The sequence below is a fragment of the Netta rufina genome, assembly GCF_964035555.1.
Source record: "Netta rufina genome assembly, chromosome: 1".
NCBI lineage: Eukaryota > Metazoa > Chordata > Aves > Anseriformes > Anatidae > Netta > Netta rufina.
In genome coordinates, this window is record NC_140123.1 from 196669879 (window position 1) to 196690276 (window position 20398).

The window sequence follows — 20398 nt, forward strand, 5'->3', positions numbered from 1 at the left end:
TCTTTTAAGAATCTCATTGTAGTAGGAAAAAAAAAGAAAAAAAAAAAAAAAGCTCATATTTTGGATACTTGCATAAATAGCAGTGGCTGAGGGGTTTTTGCATCCCTTTCTTTCCTCTTTTTTTTACATACGTAAAAACTAAACTACAAAGAAATTATAATGTTGCATTTCTGCTGGGAAAATAAACACACAGTATATTTGGCTTAGTATTACAATACTGTGTAACACAGGAGTTTTTATCTAAATTATGAAAGTCTAATCCAAATTGTGGACCACATCATATATACCTGACACTGACCTGTGAAGGTAATGATCTCTCTTAAATAAAATTTTTAAAAGAATTTGATTTCATTCCCGGCCTGCCTGAATTCTTTACCTGGTTAATTCAATAGCCTAAAGTCTGTCCACAAAAAGCCACAGAGATGTAAAATATACAAATAGAAGATATATAGTATCTAAATCACATCAATAACTTATCTTATACAGCTTGCATGAAGATTAAAGAAAAAAAGAACCAAATTTCTCCATTTCCTTCTAAGTGCAGAAAGTACCTTTACAAAAGGTAATAAAGTTGAAAGCATTTCATGTCATCTTTTCAGACTGCTTTGGTTCTCAGACATAACGAATGTGACTACCATATGGACTTCTAACTATATTAATGGTGCTTTTACCAAGACAAATCTTACCCTCTTCATTAAGATTCTACTTTAAATGATTTTGCTAGATCTCTGATGTCTTAAAGGAAAACAACTGTGGACAGCAGTTACCAGGCTTAAGAAATATCCCATGCTCACCTAATTAATAAAGAACAGAAGGAATCATAATTTAATTATGCAGCTTTGACATCTATTTTGTGCATGTCTTGCACTGAGTCACTGCAATAAAGCAAAGATCCATGAGTACACCTTATTTCAGAAGCAGTTTAGTAGCATGAGACAACCCAGAAGCTGTAAAATGTCATTCATTTTGCTATTTAACATAAAATGATGAAGACTTTTCTAGTTAATCACTACAAGAAAAAGGACTACATCACAAAACATAATTACTTTTCTTCCTAATTATTGAATACATTCCACTGGAATGCTAGAATTCATGTAGAAGAACTCTGTGGTTTAAGAGCTGTATCAATGTCTTGCTATTATAGTTCTTGTTCTGTGTCTTAACAACCACATGAAATTGAAAGTTATCTCTGTTTTCTTCCATGGACCACAACAGGGTTTTTTACTTGCCCTTAATTTGATGCTTATGCCAACAAACTGCAAAGAACTAAGGAAACAGACTTCTAAATGAGCTAGAAGCTTTCCATGCTCCCTGACACAGCTGCTAACTGCATGCCTGTTCCCCTCACTTCCACCTCTGTATAAAAAACTTTAGAAACTGACATCTAATGACATCAGGTATTATTTGTCTATTTGTATATATTGTCTATATTTGTCTATTTGTATATTATTTGTATATATTTGCTATTTAAGTGCACTCATTTCTATAAAAATGCAGCCATACCCTCAGAGCCAGGCTAGGTACAGGCACAGAAGACAGCTATATAGCTCATTAGACTGCAAGGGCTGCAAAATGTACTCAAAGCCCACTTTGCCTGCACCAAATCATTGTAAAAACAGACTGCTGGCTGTCAGTAGGATTGAGAGAACCCCAATCTCTCCTTGGAAACATTCCCTCCCTTAAAACCAGTTTCAGCCCAAGGCTGCACATATGCTCCAAACAGCAGGAGTAGCAACCCTGGATCTTTATTGACAACTTCTGATTTAATGTTCCATTTCTTCATGTTTCTTCTAACTCTTCCCAAATATGCCCAGAGGAGCAACTCAGAGGAGAAGGAAATGGCTAGTTCTAAATCTGCACAACTCGGCACTGGGACAGGCTCCCCAGGGCAGTGGGCACAGCACCACGCCTGCCGAAGTTCAAGAAGCGTTTGGACAATGCTCTCAGGGGAGTTGGAACTGGATGATCTTTAAGGACCCTTCCAATCCAAAATATTCTGTGATTCTATGATCATTTGCAATTAACAAATGTTTAGATGATGTACTCAAAAAGTCTTAGTCCAGACTGTGTGCTCTTCTGTTGGTATCCCTCAACAAAACAAAGTAACACCCTTTGCTGATGTAACACAGCCCTGCTGAAAAATGCCAGCCTATACAAGTTAAATAAAACAAAAATGTTCTGAGTGGTGAAGTGTGTGGCAAGACTGTATTTCAGTCTTATTGCAAGCCTACTTTTTCAGCAATGCATAGTTTATAGTATTTGAAGTCTAGAAGTCAGCTAAATTAGTAGAATAAAACAGAAGAGAACAGAACAGAACAGTTCAGCTGGAAGGGACCTACAAAGATCATCTAGTCCAACTGTCTGACCACTTCGGGGCTAAACAAAAGCTAAAGCATACAATTAAGGGCATTGTCCAAATGCATCTTGAACACTGACAGGGATGGGGCATCAACCATCTCTCTAGGAAGCCTGTTCTAGTGTTTGACCGCCCTCACAACAAATAAATTTTTCCTAATGTTCAGTTTGAACTTTCCCTGTACAGCTTTGTGCCATTCCATGTGTCTTGTCCTCTGTTATGCGGGAGAAGAGACCGGCATCTCCCTCTGCACTTGCCCTTCTTAGGAAACTGTAGAGTGACTGCACTGAGTGAAGTTGTTAGCAAGAGGAAATTGGGTGAAATTAAACTTGCTTACACAAGATCATACAGACTGGTAGAAAACTTTGGCTGGAAGTTTTATTTCACTTTTTAAGTGGAAAAAAAATAATCACTCACACAGCATAAAAAGTTTTATCAGGAAAAAATACCAGAATTATATGCAGACACTGAAAAACATCAATAGTGCCAGGCTCCTCAGTTTCACTTTTCCCATGTGTAGCTCTTAAGAAATGTAAAACTGAAGTTCCTCTCTAGAGAAGCAGCAAACCTCACAGGACTAAGAAGAGAATCCTAGCTGAATTAATTATTCATTAGGGGTTATTCATCCATGTTTAAAAGCAAAGATCTGCTCCAAATTAGAATAGTCATATCTTTATATATTTTCAAGGCAGTTAAAATACACAGTAGTTCATTGCAAGTATAGTTTGGGACTACCAAATGGGAAAATGAAAATAGTGTGATAGCATTTTCCATGAAGACATAAATTACATGCAGTTATAGAGTTGGCCAAAAGCTGTCAAGATTTCCTAAAACTTAATGTCCCTCCACGAAGACCTACAGTTGTTTGTGTATGTATTTATGCAGTCCTGATTTGCTCATAGCTGATAGAAAAAGTGAACTGTAGAAAAGTAAACAAACACTTAGCACAGGCCACATTTCTGGTCAAATCAAGCAGATTTTTATTATTGCTTCGTTGCATGATGTAGAATAATGTTGCTCATTTTGAAGAGTCTCTCTGCTCCATGTTATGTGCATCTCCTGCTCTGTGGCAAGCCCTCAGAAATACCTGCCATTACTTGTACTGCTACTTATTATTGTCAAGACATAGAAGAGTCAGAATTTCACCTTTTGTTTAAATTTTATGAAAAATCAGAAGTACACTATGCACAGGGGATAGAAGGATAAGATTTCCCAAACCCTTGAGCAAAACACGTCTCTTAAAAATAGGATTGACTATTGCTCTTAGAGTATTTTAAATCAATTCAGAATGAAGATCGAATTAACACTTATACCAACTGCAAAATAATATAGACATCAAAACATTTCTGCTTCCAAATACTGCATAAGCCACTGTTCTTAGAACATCAACTTTTGCTATACTTTAGGTACATAATGTCTAGAAAATGCTTTTACAAACTTTTAAATACCCAAGCCTTCCAAGTACCACTTTAGCTCATTTTGCTCTTTCTGAAGATGAGTTGTGACAAAGACAGCCTGAATTTTCATCTAGTATCTTAAAAGAATCCTGTGGCAAAAGAACATTGATAAGTATAACTTTGATAAGTTATCAAAGCCTGCACGACTCCTGAGGTTTTGTCATTTGAAAAACAGGGGGCAATGGAGTGAAGACAAACACAAATACCTCTGCTCAAGAAAAAAAAATCCAGCCCACCTATCTCAGAATTTCAGAAAAGCTAATATAACATAATATGCACAGTCCCAAGCCCATATCTGTATGCTTTTATTCTTTTTTGACATTAAACACTTTGAAGTATTTTTGGGTATAATTTTCTTTAAATAAATTTGGAAATCAGAAGGAGTAATTGCCAGAGTTTCCTATTATGAATTGCATTCTGTCTCTGAAGTAAGAATCTAAACTTTGTAATATTTTCTGAACTTCTATATATTTTAGAAGTCTGCCTCCATCATGGAAAATCATATTTGAATGTTAGTGTCTTGCTCCATTTGTGCGTGTTCTGTTATACCATTTTTTCCGTTATAAACAAACAAAAAAAATCCTCCAATCAGTAATTCAAAATTAGTAGGATTAAGTTCATACTCCTTTTCCCAAAAACATTAACACATTTCTTAAATTCAGCAATTAAAAGAAAAAGAAAAAAAAGATCAGGACAACACAAATGTAGTGGGGAATGAGGGGAACTGACATACAGAATTTGCCTAGGACATAATAGAAACTAGTCAGAGCCCAGTAATACTGGCAAAGATAGATAAAGAAGAAAAATACCATTATTTTTAAAGAGATGATATTCAAAAAAAAAAGTTTAAAGACAAAGAAAACAGAGTCCTTCTAAAATAAATCTTATTATATTATTTTACCGATTCACCTAGGATAGTAAAGCAATTGTAAGAACTATTTATCACAAATTTAAATTAGCAACTGAATTTGAAGGTGAAATGTAGAATCATAAAACTAATTAGCTTCATCTGTGTTACATATTCAGCAAAGACTCTTAGAAAATAAGCACAACAGCAGCCTGCAGAAAGCTTTTCTTAACATATTGTACCTCTCTATTGTAAACTAAAGAACCTGCAGGGTGTTAATAAATTGAGTACAATAGCATATCCTGCCTTTAATAAGATTTTTGTTTGGAAAGTGCATTAAAGAATCATTCAAAAAGATGGCATTAATGCATATACACGGTGCTTTAATGAGAAATCACACCTTTTTTTTCCCCTTTCCTCCAGTTCCTTTCCTCCATCCCTTTTTCAGAAGATTTTTTTTTTTTTTTTTTTTTTTAAATGAGCTGCCTGGTAAATAAGAAAAAGCGTATTAGATGTCTTTTACCATATTTGATTTTTCAGATAAAATATAGTGCTTGAAAGATTCTGCAGTGATTGAAGGTGTTTCATCTCTTTATTCTAAGAGCCTTTTAGGATAGTTCCCTACCAGTGAAGTACTCTGCTGCCCACATGAGATTCTTTCAAAGTTTTGTATTACAAAATTATGCATGCCTATATTCAACATAACAATATTAAGAGATGATAAATAACCAAAAGATATAGCAGAGAAACTCTCTACTATAGTTACATGTTTAAGAACTCTGCCTACATATAATCTTGATTTTGATTGTAAAGTTTCTATTTGCCACCTTTTTTTATCAAGCTCCTAATTGATTTAAGATTCCTATTGTGTGGGGTAAAAATGAAAATAAAGACAACAGCCATAAGTGTTCAAATGATTAATCATGCTAACCCAAAAGACAGATCCTTTATTCTTTAAACAAATGCATAGAAGAACTGTTCTGTTACAACCCAGATTTTATAAGAAGCCTATAATTTGGTGGATGAAAAATTATATATGAGCCCACTGTGCATGCTTGCAGCCCAGAAAGCCAACTGCATCCTGGGCTGCATCAAAAGCAGCATAGCCAGCAGAGCGAGAGATTGTCCCCCTCTGCTCTACCCTCGTCAGACTCTACTTGGAGCCCTGCGTTCAGCTCTGGCTTTCAGCTCTTGGGCCCCCAACAGAAGAGGGACATGGAGCAGGCCCTGAGGATAGCCACAAAGATCATCAGAGGGCTGGAGCACCGCTGAAAAAGTAAAATGGCTGAAATGGCTGAAAAAGTAGAGGTTTTTCAGTAGAAGAGAAGGCTCCAGGGAGACCTTTGCAGCCTTCCAGTACTTCAAAGACGGGAAGAAATTTTTAAAAGGCACATAAAAAGAAGGACGAGAGGTAACGGTTTTAAATTGAAAGAGGGTACATTGAGATTAGATATAAGGAAGAAATTCTTCACTTGAAGAATTTCAAGTGTTCACTGGAATAAGTTGCCCAGAGAAGCCATGGATGCCCCATCCCTGGCAGTGCCCAAGGCCAGGCTGGATGGGGCTTTGGGCAGCCTTGTCTGGTGGGAGGTGTCCCTGCCCATGGCAGGGGGGTTGGAACTGAGTGATCTTCAAGGCCCCTTCCAACCCCAACTATTCTATGAATCTGTGAATTTTAGACTCAGAATCATCTGAGGGACTATAGGAAGTTATAAAAGGAAAACTCCAGGCAAGCTAGTGAGAGGCATTACCCTTAAAGGTTGTTTTTGTCTTCCCCCCTCCCCCTCCCCCCCTTTTTTTTTTCCCCTTGTTTCTATACCCAACTACTGTCTTCCAGAAATTTGTAAACCAGAGGGCACCAGTGAGACCTTGTGAAAACAAACCTGAACATTAGTGGCATGATGCTGGGGACAGACCAGGTGACAGTGAGATCCCGTTCCCAGTATAGAAAGGTAGAAAAAAGTCTGCACTCATCTGATGAAACCTAGAAACCTCCAGAAAGGCATCAGGACAGGCTTGTTCACAGTGAACATTAAGATGAATGTCTTCTTACTAATTCCAGCAATCCTAGGAATGTAAGGTCAGTTCTTCAAATACTGAAACTGTTGTATTTCCTATCCAATTTTGAGAAAGCACTGGTGAAAACTTGCTGAAATGCTTGTTCCTGCAAAATTTGCCCTGCATTTTTACAAATCAAAAAGGTGTGAGCAGTAAGTATCAGATAAACATCAGAACAAACCCTGATACCACACAGTTTCAGTACGTGATTCATTCTTATTTCCTTCTTCACCTCACAATGCACACACATAGCTCTGTCCCCTGAGTGGTAAGATGTCAGAGTCCAAACAATCACTGATGGAAGAAAGGTATTTCATTCCTTTCAGTGAGATATGGCACATTTAATTTAAATTATGCACAAATCAAAGCTATATGTCACATAAGTGAAGGTGGCACACAGCCCTTCAGAGAAGAAAATATCATCTTCCCTAAGACCTTTACCATCTGCCTGTCAATTGAAATCAATCATTCCACATATTTTTTTCCAAGTCACATATGGTTTAGACGTGTGAGGCCTCATCCAAAATTAATCAAAATCAACGGAAGATTTATTTCACAGTGTTTTGGATCAGAACATTGTGTCAAGATACAGACAGCTTTGACACTTTGCCCATCGTTAGCGTTGTTCAAACTTTCAGAGAATTATTAAGTACAGATTACTGGGAAAGGATTCCACACCTAGTTTGCACCTGTGGGAACTGGTTTTACACCCCAGTTCTGGAGCCAAATCTAAACATTTTAATTCCCCATGGATGTCCTTTGTGCTGAAGAGGACAACGAGAGATACAAACCATAAGAGAGCTATATCCTTTCTTTAATGATATTAGAGAAATAAAAAAAATACTTGTTTGTTACCTTCTCTGAGCATCTCTCTTTCAAATGGCAATCTTTAATAAACTGCCTCCCTAGAATGAATCAATACTAACACTAGAAAATTGGTTATTTTGTTTGTTTTCCAGTTGAAGCTTTTAAGATGCAAAGATGCTTTGCATTGTCCATGTATTGTCCATGATAAGTTACAGACAGTCCTGAAATCTAAAATCTTTGATCTGCAGTAAAGGTCATGAGCTGCCTACTACTGCCCTGCTCCTGCAGGTCACCTCTTGGGTCACCCCTATGTATCAACTCTTGTTATGAAAGACTTGTTTTATATCAGTTATCTTTCATTTCTTTGCTGAGCAACTTTTCACTACAATTTTACACAACTGATGTTGATTAAAAAAAAGTCATAACCCCAAAGTACTATTTCTATGACTTCCTGTCTTACTTTTAAGGCCACAAACACAAGCCTATACATTAACATCACAGGAAATGCTGTCTTGGAAGTATCAGGGTACAGGAAATCATCATTTACACAGAAGTTCATAAAATTGTATTGTTTAAAAGATAAGGCATATTGAAAGGATTTTTCATGTGGCATTTTAATGTGATAATTAATTCCTAAAAGTCTGAGTTTCAGTCTTCATATAAGTAAGAGGATGCTAATAGGCCATGCATAAAGACTCTCCTCGCTAAAATACAAATGAAAAATCCCTTATGTTTATACATGTGTAAGTACAATTAATATTGCAACCCAACTGGAAACAAAATTGCTTTAGTTAACCAACCATTGCAATGCAATCAAATGTGGTATCAAATGTAATTGTAGAAGATTCATTTGGGGAATAACAGCAATTATTTCATAAAGAATTCTCCCCTCCTCCTTCCAATTCACATGCACACAATTTTTTTCATGCATCTCTGCACCAGTAAAGTAATTGGACCATCACAAGTGTCAAAAATACCACCATTTCATTCTGCAATACACAGGAAAATTCAAACTGACAAGCCTGTTTCATTTAGCAATATTGGGTTGTACCTCTGATTTACAACTGCATTAATCTAAAAACGTTTAAGTAGTTTTTATTTCTCCAGCTGTACATGCAGTTAGGGAATTGTGCAATGCTGATGGAGTAGGAAACAAAGAATGGCATTTCTTTGTCTGCCTGAAGCTAAGTACTTTGGATTTCCCTTCACACAACTATTCTCTGAAGACTTAATACTTTTCTAATGTAAGTATTCTTCTAGGGCTGTTGAGGGAAACTGCAGTTCAGATATTTTAATTGACTTTGTGTTTAATCAGAAAACAACCCATATTGCAATCCAATGTTAATGATTTTTTTTTCCTTTTTTTTTTTTTTACTCAGAAGACATTCAGTATTCTTCGTTAGTATTCTTAATTAATATTCATTTGATTTTTTTTTGTATTTTTTAGTAATTTAATTAGTCATTACTAAAATTATTTTGACATTTAATTATCAATGCAAACCACTGAAAACCATTATGATTTTTATATCTGTCAGACACCTAAAAATACTTATGTCAGCTGCAATGTGACTGTCAAGGACATTGATCGTGAACTCATTAGAACCAGAGACTGTCCCAAGTAATTTCTTTCTATAGTTATTTATGTACAGTGCTGCTGGAACAGCTTTCATCACCCTAAAACAAGTCCTGAAAAAGGAAATAAACCTCATACAGCATGATGCAGACCATTCATAATGCTATCAGAAGTGTCAGAAGAAAGGCTATCAGTAAGAACCCTCATCTGCAGGAAGTTTTCCAGTATATCTTCCATATGCCATCACAGCCATTAGGAGAATGAATTTTCCAGTGAAAATTAAGTTTATCAGAAAGATCTGTGTGCAAACTAATTTGAACAGGCATTTTCTAAAAAGTAGGCCAGAAGAGAAGAGAAGAAAGATTACTTCTGGCAAAAATGGAGCAAATTAAATTATAAGAACCCTAATACATTTATTTGAAATTTAATTGCGTAACCTAATGTCAAGGTTATTATATAGTCCACAGTGTTTTCAGCCAATTTCAAAACAGTAAAGCACAAGCTTGGTTCGCAGTTACTTTATTATAAATCCAAATGCTTTTTTTTTTTTCTTTGCTTTGCTTTTTTTTTTTTTTTTAACTACAGTCTTTTTCTTGAGCCACGACATTAATACAAAATCACATTTCAAGATTACTTTGAGTTCTCTCCTTGGCATTGAATTCTGATGAGACCAGAAGCTTCTCTGGTATAAATGACTCCTACTGAAAGTAAAGGGTAAAAATAAAAACAAAAAGTTGAGACAATGTTGTTGATGTGTTGATGTGCTTCTTACTGGGCCAGCGTACCCAGTAAGAAGCTATATGATTAGAAAGGGCATCTAATCTTATTCACTCTGTTCTGCACAGAGTCCATGAAACCTGCAGGCTTTGTTTTCTATTGAAAGCAGAAAAGGTTCCTGTAGCATTCTCATTATTGCATCCCTATGGAACAGGCCTTCTGTATTTTACCACATATTAGAAATTGTGCCTGAACAGATAGCATAATTAAAAGCATTCATGCTGTATCCAAGACCCTCTGCATTCCTGAAAGCCAGTCACTTTTATCTGATTTTTTTTTTTTTTTTGGGGGGGGAGGGCATTGCAGAAAGCCCATGTTTAAGTGTCTGAAGAATACTGGAACAGAACACTTTAGAAAAGCATTGTGCATTTAACTTTGTGCCTGTATGATGCTAGTGGGTGTGCAAACAGTCTAGGTTGGTAGCAAAATCACATAAAAGCACCATCTGCTTTTATTTCTGAAGGAACAAGTCATAATGGCATAATAAATGACTTTGACACTCAGAAGAGAACTGTAGCCTAAAATTAACAGGCTTATAATTATACAGAATAATATTAATTTGGCTTGAATAGTAATAAAAAACTAATGTTGTGCATTTTACAATTGTCTCACTTGTTTTTCAGTGAAATCTGAAATGATTGAAGAAGAAAAATTAGCATTTGACTAGGGTCTCTTTCATGAGTACCAGAATATTGAGGAGAAGAGGATATTAAAGTATAGAGAAGGATTCTTAAAGAAGTCAATGACTCAATATATATGGCTACATAGACAACAAAATCCTTCTCTATTAAGCTTCTACCTACCAAATAAAGACAACTTCTTAAAATCATTTGTATGATTCTGTGTTTCAGTGCTTGGAGTAGCACACGGTTTACTGACAGGAACTATCACTCAGAGATGTCTTCTCTATAATTATTCCTTGTACAGTGAGACAAACATGTTTTGTGTATACCTCAGAACTACATTATTGGGCCTGTGAAGTTCCCTATGAGTTTATGAAGGGTAAAGTCCATTTTATTCTCTAGAGATCTGGACTGAGGCACTGGCTATTGCATAAAATGTCCATTTGTAGGCAACGATTCTTTCTGTGGTGGTTGTATAAACAGCATGTTTTAAGAATATAGTTAACATTAGACTGAAGAAAATTCTGAGAAGGTTAAAAGGAGAAAAACTTACCCCAAACTCATCCCTCCACTGATGAGATGCTTGATACTTCTCTGCTTCTTTAGCGAGGCGCTGAAGAACAAAAAAAAATACATACATTTTAATCTTCACTGATTCTTCACATAGCAAAGCCTTTCTTTTTTATTTTCTTTATATGCATGTTTTCTCTATATAATTCTCTATATATTTACACTTTTGCACTTGAAATTTTTGTATACTTGAGTAAAGATGTACAGTCTTTTCAAAAATGCCATTTTCTATATTATATACTAATTTAAGCACTGAAATCATGCATTAGAAAGCTTAACCCTAATTCCAATGTTATTTAAGATGTTCTAGGTAAGTCTGAAATCCATCAATACTGAAAATACTTTCTCCCTACACACCTTACTTTATACATATGAGTTTAATCTACCATCCAATTACAAGTATTTATTAGAATCTTAAAACATGTAACAAGTATTTTATTAGAATCTTATTGCCCCATCAAATTATCTAGCTTCAATTATACAAAGTACTGACATACCCTGTCATGATTAGGGACCCATAAAAACCTCAGTAATTTGGACAAGCTGTAGTCTGGCCCCATGTACTGAATGAACTTTAGCCACCAGAGAACATCAGTAATGGTCCTAGATGGCATTTTTCCAGTTTAAATTAATTTGAAAGAAATCCAGTTTAGACATTTAACCCCACAGGAAGCAAAGGACAGTGCACAGGAATGATTAGATGAGCCTCTTTCAAATCAGTCTCTTGTATAGACATCCACTGTGTTGGTTACAAGTTTCTCCTCAAACAAAATGATAATTCTTTGAAAAATAACTGTTTGGACAGCAGCAGAGCTACCTGATGTGAACACAGCTCATATGGACTCAGCCACGTCCTAATTTCTGAGTGTGACCTTGAGAACTATGTTATTTTATAATTAATAACAGTTTCTGGATAGTCATGGTCCCTTTCTAACAGAATTGCTCTATCCACAAGCTAACTAGGGATGAAAATTCTTTACCTCATGGTGGTGTGTACACAATAGGCCCAACGATCCTTTTAATATTCAGATCAGTTCCTACCCAAATGAGCTGTTGGTCTAAGTCATGTTTTCAGTTGAGTCGACTGTCAATTCTTGCTAACAATCAAAAGGGGTATGACCGGAAAGTTCATGGAAGCTGGAATTGTGGAGATGGTGCTGTCAGAATCTCATCTCAGCCCCAGTACAGGATGGCAACCACCATGGTGTCTGATCCCACAAGGACACTCCATCTCCCCCCCAACAACTATCAGGTTGAATCAGGTTGATAAATTTCACCAACCAAAACTTAAGACCTTTTCCTTTCTTTTTCATTTGAAATCATCACATTAAAAAATATAATTGTGTGCTCCGATGTCAGAAAATAAGCATCCCTCTTATGTGTTTTATCATCAATTCAAATGATTTTTAGCTCACAAAGTTACTAGCATCTTGCAGGTTTTCCCAACCAAAGCTGCCCTCTACAGTAGCCAAGTACCACATTTACAAAAGCAAAACTGTAATATATCTTGATGCATTACACTGGCAAAATGTAGCCTAACTTCCCCTTGCCCTCAATGGACAAATCCATTACTTTAGATACCTACAGTATTTCCAGTTTTCTGGTAATACACTAGAATAATTTTGTACAAGTACAAAGCAAGATAGAATGCTTACTGACATCTACTACACAAGTAAATAGCTGCAGATAACGCTGCCCTCGTTTCTCTCTCTGTCTGCTTCATAACCTTAAGGTACTCACTAATCTGCAATTCTTCTCTGCAAAATATGTTAGAACCCAAATTTACGAACTCATAAATGGATTATGAACAGAAATCTATAGTAAGTACTAGGAATTTCACATTGGAAGAACTGCAGCCACACCTGATATTCCTCAATTTTGTGAAAAACTAGAAAATTCTCAGCTAATCTGAGCTATAAATCAAGAACGCTAAAAGCAAATTTAAAAAGCTCCTTAGCTCCTCCCCACCTCTCGATTTCTACAGTTCCTTGTGTCTTAGAATAGCTTCCAAACTTAGAAGTTGCCTTTTGCTATATGCTTACAGAGCTTTGCTCATAGGAAAGCACAAGCAACTGGTTATGGAGAAGCAATAATGATCAATGAAAAAAGTCTATGTTGTTTAACTCAAATAAACAAACAAATAAATGCCATTTTAATGGAACTGCATGTTGCCCCTGTGTACACTAGGTACAGCAAGAGGCTGATTCAGGCTCATTGCCTACATGAAGAATCTCTGTTTCACAACAATTTAACTTTTGTGCCAGTTACTACACCAGTCTTCCAGAATATATCTAAAACTAGCTGGAGTAAGAGCAGAATGTAGGCCTATTTTTTTTTTCCCAGTATTGTATGTCAGAGACAGAATTACAGCCTAGCCAACTTGATATCAGTCCAGTATTGGTTTCCATGAAACAGACCATCTTTTCCATCAACAATTCCCATAAATGCTATATGAATTATTAATGGTCAGTAAAATGCCTCTTAGCCAGGACTAGAAGAAATCTGTAAAATGTTCACATGAGTAAATCATTTAATCTCTCAAAGTAGGGATGAATATTGTAGTTGCGTCTTATACCCCTGCAAGAGAACACTCCTGTAATTTTGTAGCTATGTAAGTATGCAAAAAACACACAGGATCACTTCCCAAAGATCAGTATACTACAGTACTCTGATTTCCCAGCTCGCCTTCAACAGACAACTATAAATGTTCACGGGCAGGATATCACAGGGACAGATCATGCAAGGATTTCATGATCAGAAAGGTGGCTTTTGTTTTGTTTCTGGTGTCTCTTTTGTTGTTTTTGTTTGTTTGTTGTTTTGCTTTGTTTTAAAAGATAACAGAGCTGATAGGAACGTTGTGTATACAAAAAAAAAGAAATCATTCTCTCCTATGTAACATCTTTGATATTTTTAGGGAAGATAAAGGAAGAGTATTAAAAACAAAATAGTAAAAAAAAAAAAAAAAGTATTTTGTAAAGCTAAGTTGTTCTCAGAAGTTCTTCATTTCTACGCAAGGACAAATTCTACTGCTAGAGATACATGAACTCTAATGACTGAGGCATTCATTCATCTTTCCACAGGGAGAGTGCTTTGTTAAGGCAGAGTAAGAAGTCAAGACTCTATGTCAACAACAGCTAGATTGTGAAGCAAACTCAAATTACCTATGCCCCTTACTGCAACACAAGGAGAGACTAATTTTTCATCTACTAATTTTTCATCTCTCTCAAAGAAATCATGCCTGCTTGCCTTTGAGGTATGCAAATGTCAGGGCTTGCCTTCCCTGTTTTGATGGAGGAGTCTCTGGAGAACACCAACAGAAGAGTAACACAGCAGCGTGCTGACACTCCCCATTTTCGGTCTCATTACAGCACAGGTTTAAAAAGGTAACACCTTCTTTAACTCCATGGCCCACTGCAGCTCCCTATAGGTTTCTATAGCAAATACTAAAATTTTTGAGGTGGTTATTTTTATGTGTCAGAAGATGTGTTAGAAGAGGTTCTAAAACTAACACACAAAACAGTAATTCTGCATATTAGGCTTCAGTCATTTCTCATTCTGTGCCGTTGTATGAATGCTGTGAACATGACAGCCGTAAAACGTATTCAGGCCTTGAATGAAGCCCTATTTACACCATCTTTTTAGTTAGAGAGGATGAGAAACCAAACACTATTGAAAAAGGGGGGAGGAACAAAACTAATACACAACAAACATTCTGGATTACTTCAAGGTACAACAAAAAAAAACAACCCACTCTTTACAGTGGGCTGGAGAGCAAGGATTCTCTATTATGGCAGTGATACTCCAATTACTCTGAAATGCTACACAAATTGAGAAACCTTGCCTGCAAGGTTTCTCAAGAAACCTTGGCTGAAAACACGAACAAAATGCTGTAGCATCTATTCCTGTGCTTTTGGAGGATGCCTGGCTGCTTCCAACATGGTTTGAAGTGCTTCCTGGTGCTTCCAGCTATGGGTAGAAGATAGCTGATGCTAAATTTATGAAATGTGATTGACACAGTCAATTAAAGTCAAGGTGCTTGAAAACACCATAATTAAATAAATAAATGTCCCATAATAAATGAAACAATTACTTCTATTTAATTAATTCGATTAAAACTTCTAATAAAAATAGCCTTGCTATTTTTTAAATATCAGTTGTTCAGAGTCTGTTATCTTCATGAATATTCAGGATACTTACATCATTGATAAGAGAACAATGATCCCCTGAAAGTCAGCCACTGTCCACAAATCAGCATTTTTTTTAAACAAACAGTGAAAGAAGTCAGGAGTTACCTGTTTCTAGAGTTTCCTTATATCTTTCAAAGAGAATTGTTACCTTTAACGCAAAACTACTTGTTGTGAAAGATACAAAAAGATGCAAATGCAATTTACTCCATTAGCCTATAAACTTTTCTTTAACTTTAAAAAGGATTACAAGATTATCAGAAAAACTACCCCAAAAGCCAGCTGCCTGTCAAATCTCCAAACTGACCATTTTCAAAGGTCTTGTCCCTAGATTCCAAGTGTATGTTTCGAACTCTGAAAGACAGCCTTTGATGTAGCGCAGATGGGAAGAAAGAGCTGTGAAGAATCTTTATCTGATCTGGAAAGATCAGTTCCCTAGAAGGCCTATTCATCTCCCAGCCTTCACTTGCGTGTGCGTGTGTCATATCTTTATCTCCTCCTAACCAGCAAAGAATTCTGCCAGCTAATGGCCCAATTACAATTATATTCAGTACAATGAAATCAATCTTTTTTGTGCTTCCAACTCTCCACCAAGTATTTTATATTGAAAATAATATTTGACTACCCCTTGATATCCTAAGCTATTAGAAAAATGTGTAAGCATGGAGTTGTTAGACATCAATAGCTTGACAAGGCTTTCTAAAGTACTGAATCCATGATATTTAAAAGCTTATTTTAATAAGAGAAATATCCAGGGAGAATACAGAAATACCAGGCTTGAATAGAACAATATAGAAGCATGCAACTAACTTCAAATCCTGATTTAAAATATGACCCAAGTACTCAATTCAGTTCTTGCATAAATAAGAGAAAAGCCACAAGTGTTATCTGTAACAGCAGTGTTAAACATGGTTTTCACATCTGCATCTGAAACACAAATATTGTTCTTCTGTAGGTGATTACAAATTGCGAGTCACTTACAAGAGAGAAAAATAGGAAAAAAAGCATCAGACTGGGATACGGTGTCTGAAGTAACAGTGGAAATTTCACCACAGCTTTAATGCAAACTGACAGAAATCTAAAAATTTGTATTTTCATCTCAGTTGGCTGTTACACTCTGTATTAAGCTAAACCAGAACTCTTTTCTGTCCCCTTGACTTGATTCTATTGTCTTTACTTGCATGGAGCAGGTTTATTATGATTTTATTATTTTTTTTTTAGTAATAAATTAGTCAAACACTCATGGATTATGTTATTCATGAGTTTTCCATTACTCTACTGTATAAAAAGATCACCCAATTTGGCCAAAAGGGGTGAGATTTTAACAAGAAACACATGCAAATTGGAAGGTCAGTAGCCCAAAAGTGATCCTGGGAGTGCTAATGATAGCAAGGTCATTACCCCCATATAAATGACACATGAGTTTATTTTTCTTTGTCTTTGTTTCCATACTCCCAGCGGGACTGGGAGGGGTTAACAGGGAGCAATTACCTTTTTACTTGTAACTCTCATTAATGTATTTGGTAGATGACCTTCCTGACAAGTGGGCATTCGTAATTATTACCAGCACAAAAGCTGATCTAGATTTGACAGAGCTGCAGCACTTCAGTTTTGCTAAGATTATCCCCAACCATAAAATGTTTTAGATTGTGCCAAACACATATGTAATTTTGTTGATTTAAACTGTAACCACAAAGTGTAAAATCCACTCTTTCAGATTATTTTTTTCTTTAAAAAATTTTTGAATGCTAATGCAGTATGACAAAAGTTTCCATTATAATTCATATTTCCCTCCTTCAAATAAGGACTGTTTCCTTATGTACCATTGTATTCCATTACATAAATGTCATAATCCTCAGTGTAACCAGAATTTCAATACTTGCAGAGACCATTAAACCATACACCCCCATTTAGGCACTTCCTCTAAGAACTGCAGAAATAAAAGCACAATTTAAAAGTAAACTTGCAACAGCGTAAGAAATCCTAACAGTGCAGATTAATACACAGTTGTGGTTTATACAGCCTTTGCCACTGAAGTAACTGTTCACAGGAGAAATTATGTTTTTAATTTTCTACAGAGAGAACTTGTGCTCAACTCTACTAACATACAAACAGACTTGGAATACCAATTCATAATTTTGTCAGAGAGAGGCACTGTTAGGTCAAGAGTAAATTATCGGCAAGAATTAGTTACAGATCTCCATCTGGCCCTGTCTTGTTTCAGCCATATCTAAAATAAATGATTCTAGTATAAATCAGGAACCATCACCAGTTTAGAACCAGAGGGCCTCGGTTATGAATTCTTACACTAACAAGACACAAAGGAAAATAAAAATTTGTAAATAAGTAATACACATAAATAAGTAATACATAAATAAGTAATACACATACACAATACATAAATAAGTAATACACAGTGGTCACTTCTTTAAATTTCCAAGAGATTTTGTATTAATGCAATATCCCCCTTCAGCTGCTTACATACAACCCGTTCTTTGTAGAGTTCCAAGTTTTAGAAATAAAAAATGCAACTGCATTTCCTCTTTTCAACACAAATCTACTGTATATATAATTTATGTCTCCTTTAAAGCATTTTTATCTCTGTGACAGAGAAATAACATATTGAGAAAATGAGCACACAGTAATGCAAGTGGCATTTGCATCATATTTTCTAGACTTCATCTGATTAAATGTGAGGTAAGTCATAAACTGTTCTATGCAGCATGTCAGCAGCTGTATTATGTTTGAAAGTTGTTATGCTCAAATACATTTGCTGAAGTAATCCTGCAGCAACTATTTGAGAAATTAGAAGTTGACAGGATTTTATTTTTTTTACACTACAGCTCCATAGACAATATGTTTATTCAGAGCATGGCGAAATCTCCCTTTTCTGCATATCTGATTTTTTAAGGTTTTTTATGGTGACTGGCAGTAGGAGTTTGTTTTGTGCTGATCTCCAGCATGGTTTTATTTCATGTATTTACACTGCAGAGTCACGGCCTCTCTCTCACTCTGGCATCTGCTGTGCCACACAATGACAGGCTGATTTATGGTCTGTTAATGAGAACATCTGAAGCAGATAAGGTCACAGACAAAGGATGTTTATAATTGATCTCCTGTATTCAGCATAAACCTTGTATGAAATACTCCCCAGCCATTGTCTGGAGCCAGTTTTACTTCTGTCATTGGAAGCAGCAGATGAGTCATATTCATAATGAAAAAGGGCATATGAGAAGTCTGCTGACATTGTGAGCTTTACCAAAGCACTCTTCATACCGATTACTGACCTAAAATTATACGTAATCTAATACATCATCCAATCAGCAGTTCACAACATTTTTGAAAAAGATGTTATAGTCTGGACCATAATTCAAAATAATGCCTCAAATTTTATCTTCCATTATTAACTATTACTAACAACCTAAAGTGCTAGAATCTTCTGTAGTTTAGTTTAGAAAAAAATCTATAGAAAGATTGCCTCATATCTAACACAAAGTTGCCATGTCGGATGAAAAGAAATCCAGTTGAAATAATTTATTATCTTCCATATATTTAGAAGATAGGGCTTTAAAGGATTTCTGTATCTTTTAGCAACTATAGTGAAAAAAATGTTTATAATTCAAGCCAATCTTTATTCATGTTGTTTAATTACATGAGTGAAGAGTGATTCTCCACAGAGAAATTTTACCCTTCTAGCAGATACGCAATTCCAAAGCAGTAGACCCAAAATAAATTAAGCCTTTGGTCTGAATCAGGTCAGAAATCAATAAGAAGCCAAATCTGACCTAGAGTATTTAAGATTACAATATTGCAGGTGAAGTTAATGTATTCTGACATGAATAATCACATTGATTTTAATAGAAAATACTGGAATAGGGAGACCTAATCAAATATGTCTCACATAGGAGTTTGACATCTAAGGTAGTGCACAATCATCTGTCCCTGAAAAAAATTGAAGATATGAAAAGTCAAAAAGAATAAAAGCAAAAGGCCATTTGGCACAGTAACATTTCTCCACTATATAAAAGCCACACTTCTCTAAAATATGAAATAGAGCTTTTCTCTTCTACTTCTTTTCTCTTATTATGCAGATTTAAGAATTTAGTTAGTGGTATCAAATGATCCAACAGAGAAAGCAAATGTGACAATGCCAGTGCTTCCACTGCTTAAAGAGTGCTGAAAGACACTTAAATATATACTACAGTGGAATTCTTAGTAAGATTTAGTAAGAATCTAAAAAGCTTCAGTAGTAGTCAGAGGTACAGTTAAGGTCAAACAATCATTGATTCTGTCTTGAAAACAAAACTCTGCTCCCAGGGCAGAAAAAAATACATACAAATATATATATATATATATATATATAATATATAAGAATAATAAATAAATAATTAAAAATCTAATAGGGACACATTCAAACTCCCAGGAAAGCAGTATGGCTGGGTATGCACCTAGGAACATGCACAACAGGTGAGTGTTGCAGGGAGGATCTTTTCTGTATCAGTCAGTAGCTGTCTGGAAACTTACTGGTTTCCACCTCAGCTTGGTCTCTGGTGTTCACAAACCTAACTAGTAAGAAAATTGGTACTAGATGAAAGGAAACTATACATGAGCCAGCAGTGTGATAAACAAATAAGATGCTAAAACATTTCTGAAGGGCACCTGAGAACCAGAGAACAGGACAAAACAAAAGCACCCACAACAACAGACAGAGGTACACAAATTTGTTCACCATGACTGGGAGGAAACATCACTGAGGAAATAGCATACCAATTTAATATGCTGCAGAATGAGTGTACAAAACATTTCTGTTCTGCTATTGTAGCAACAATGAACCTCAGAAATTCTCATCAGAGTATTTTATTAATTCCATACTTTCCACATTTATGGGAAGAGGGAGGGAGGAAGGAGGTTTAGTTTGCAAGTCTGGATATATTTCTAGAATGTGTAGAATTAGGAGATTGAGAAGCTTGCAAGATCATGACAGCTTGATACTGCCAAAATATTTCAGTAGATGGGGGAGGAAGAGAGAGAACTGTAGAAAAATAGCATGAAGAAAAATATCAGAAAAGGAGAGTAAGAAACAGTCTGTCAAATGCACCCTGACATCTAGCAGTGAAATTTTGTTAGTGGTTTATAGAATCAGTGA

At 35.7% G+C, this 20398-nt stretch overlaps 1 protein-coding gene across 1 annotated transcript in view; it reads right to left on the bottom strand.

The window, feature by feature from the left end:
* CACNA2D1 (calcium voltage-gated channel auxiliary subunit alpha2delta 1) overlaps window positions 1-20398 on the bottom strand; it is a 408933-nt gene that overhangs the window by 198726 nt on the left and 189809 nt on the right. Inside the window, exon 4 of the mRNA XM_084305950.1 lies at window positions 11052-11111. Within this exon, the coding sequence (XP_084162076.1) occupies window positions 11052-11111 (60 nt within the window). The remainder of the gene's footprint in view (window positions 1-11051; window positions 11112-20398) is intronic.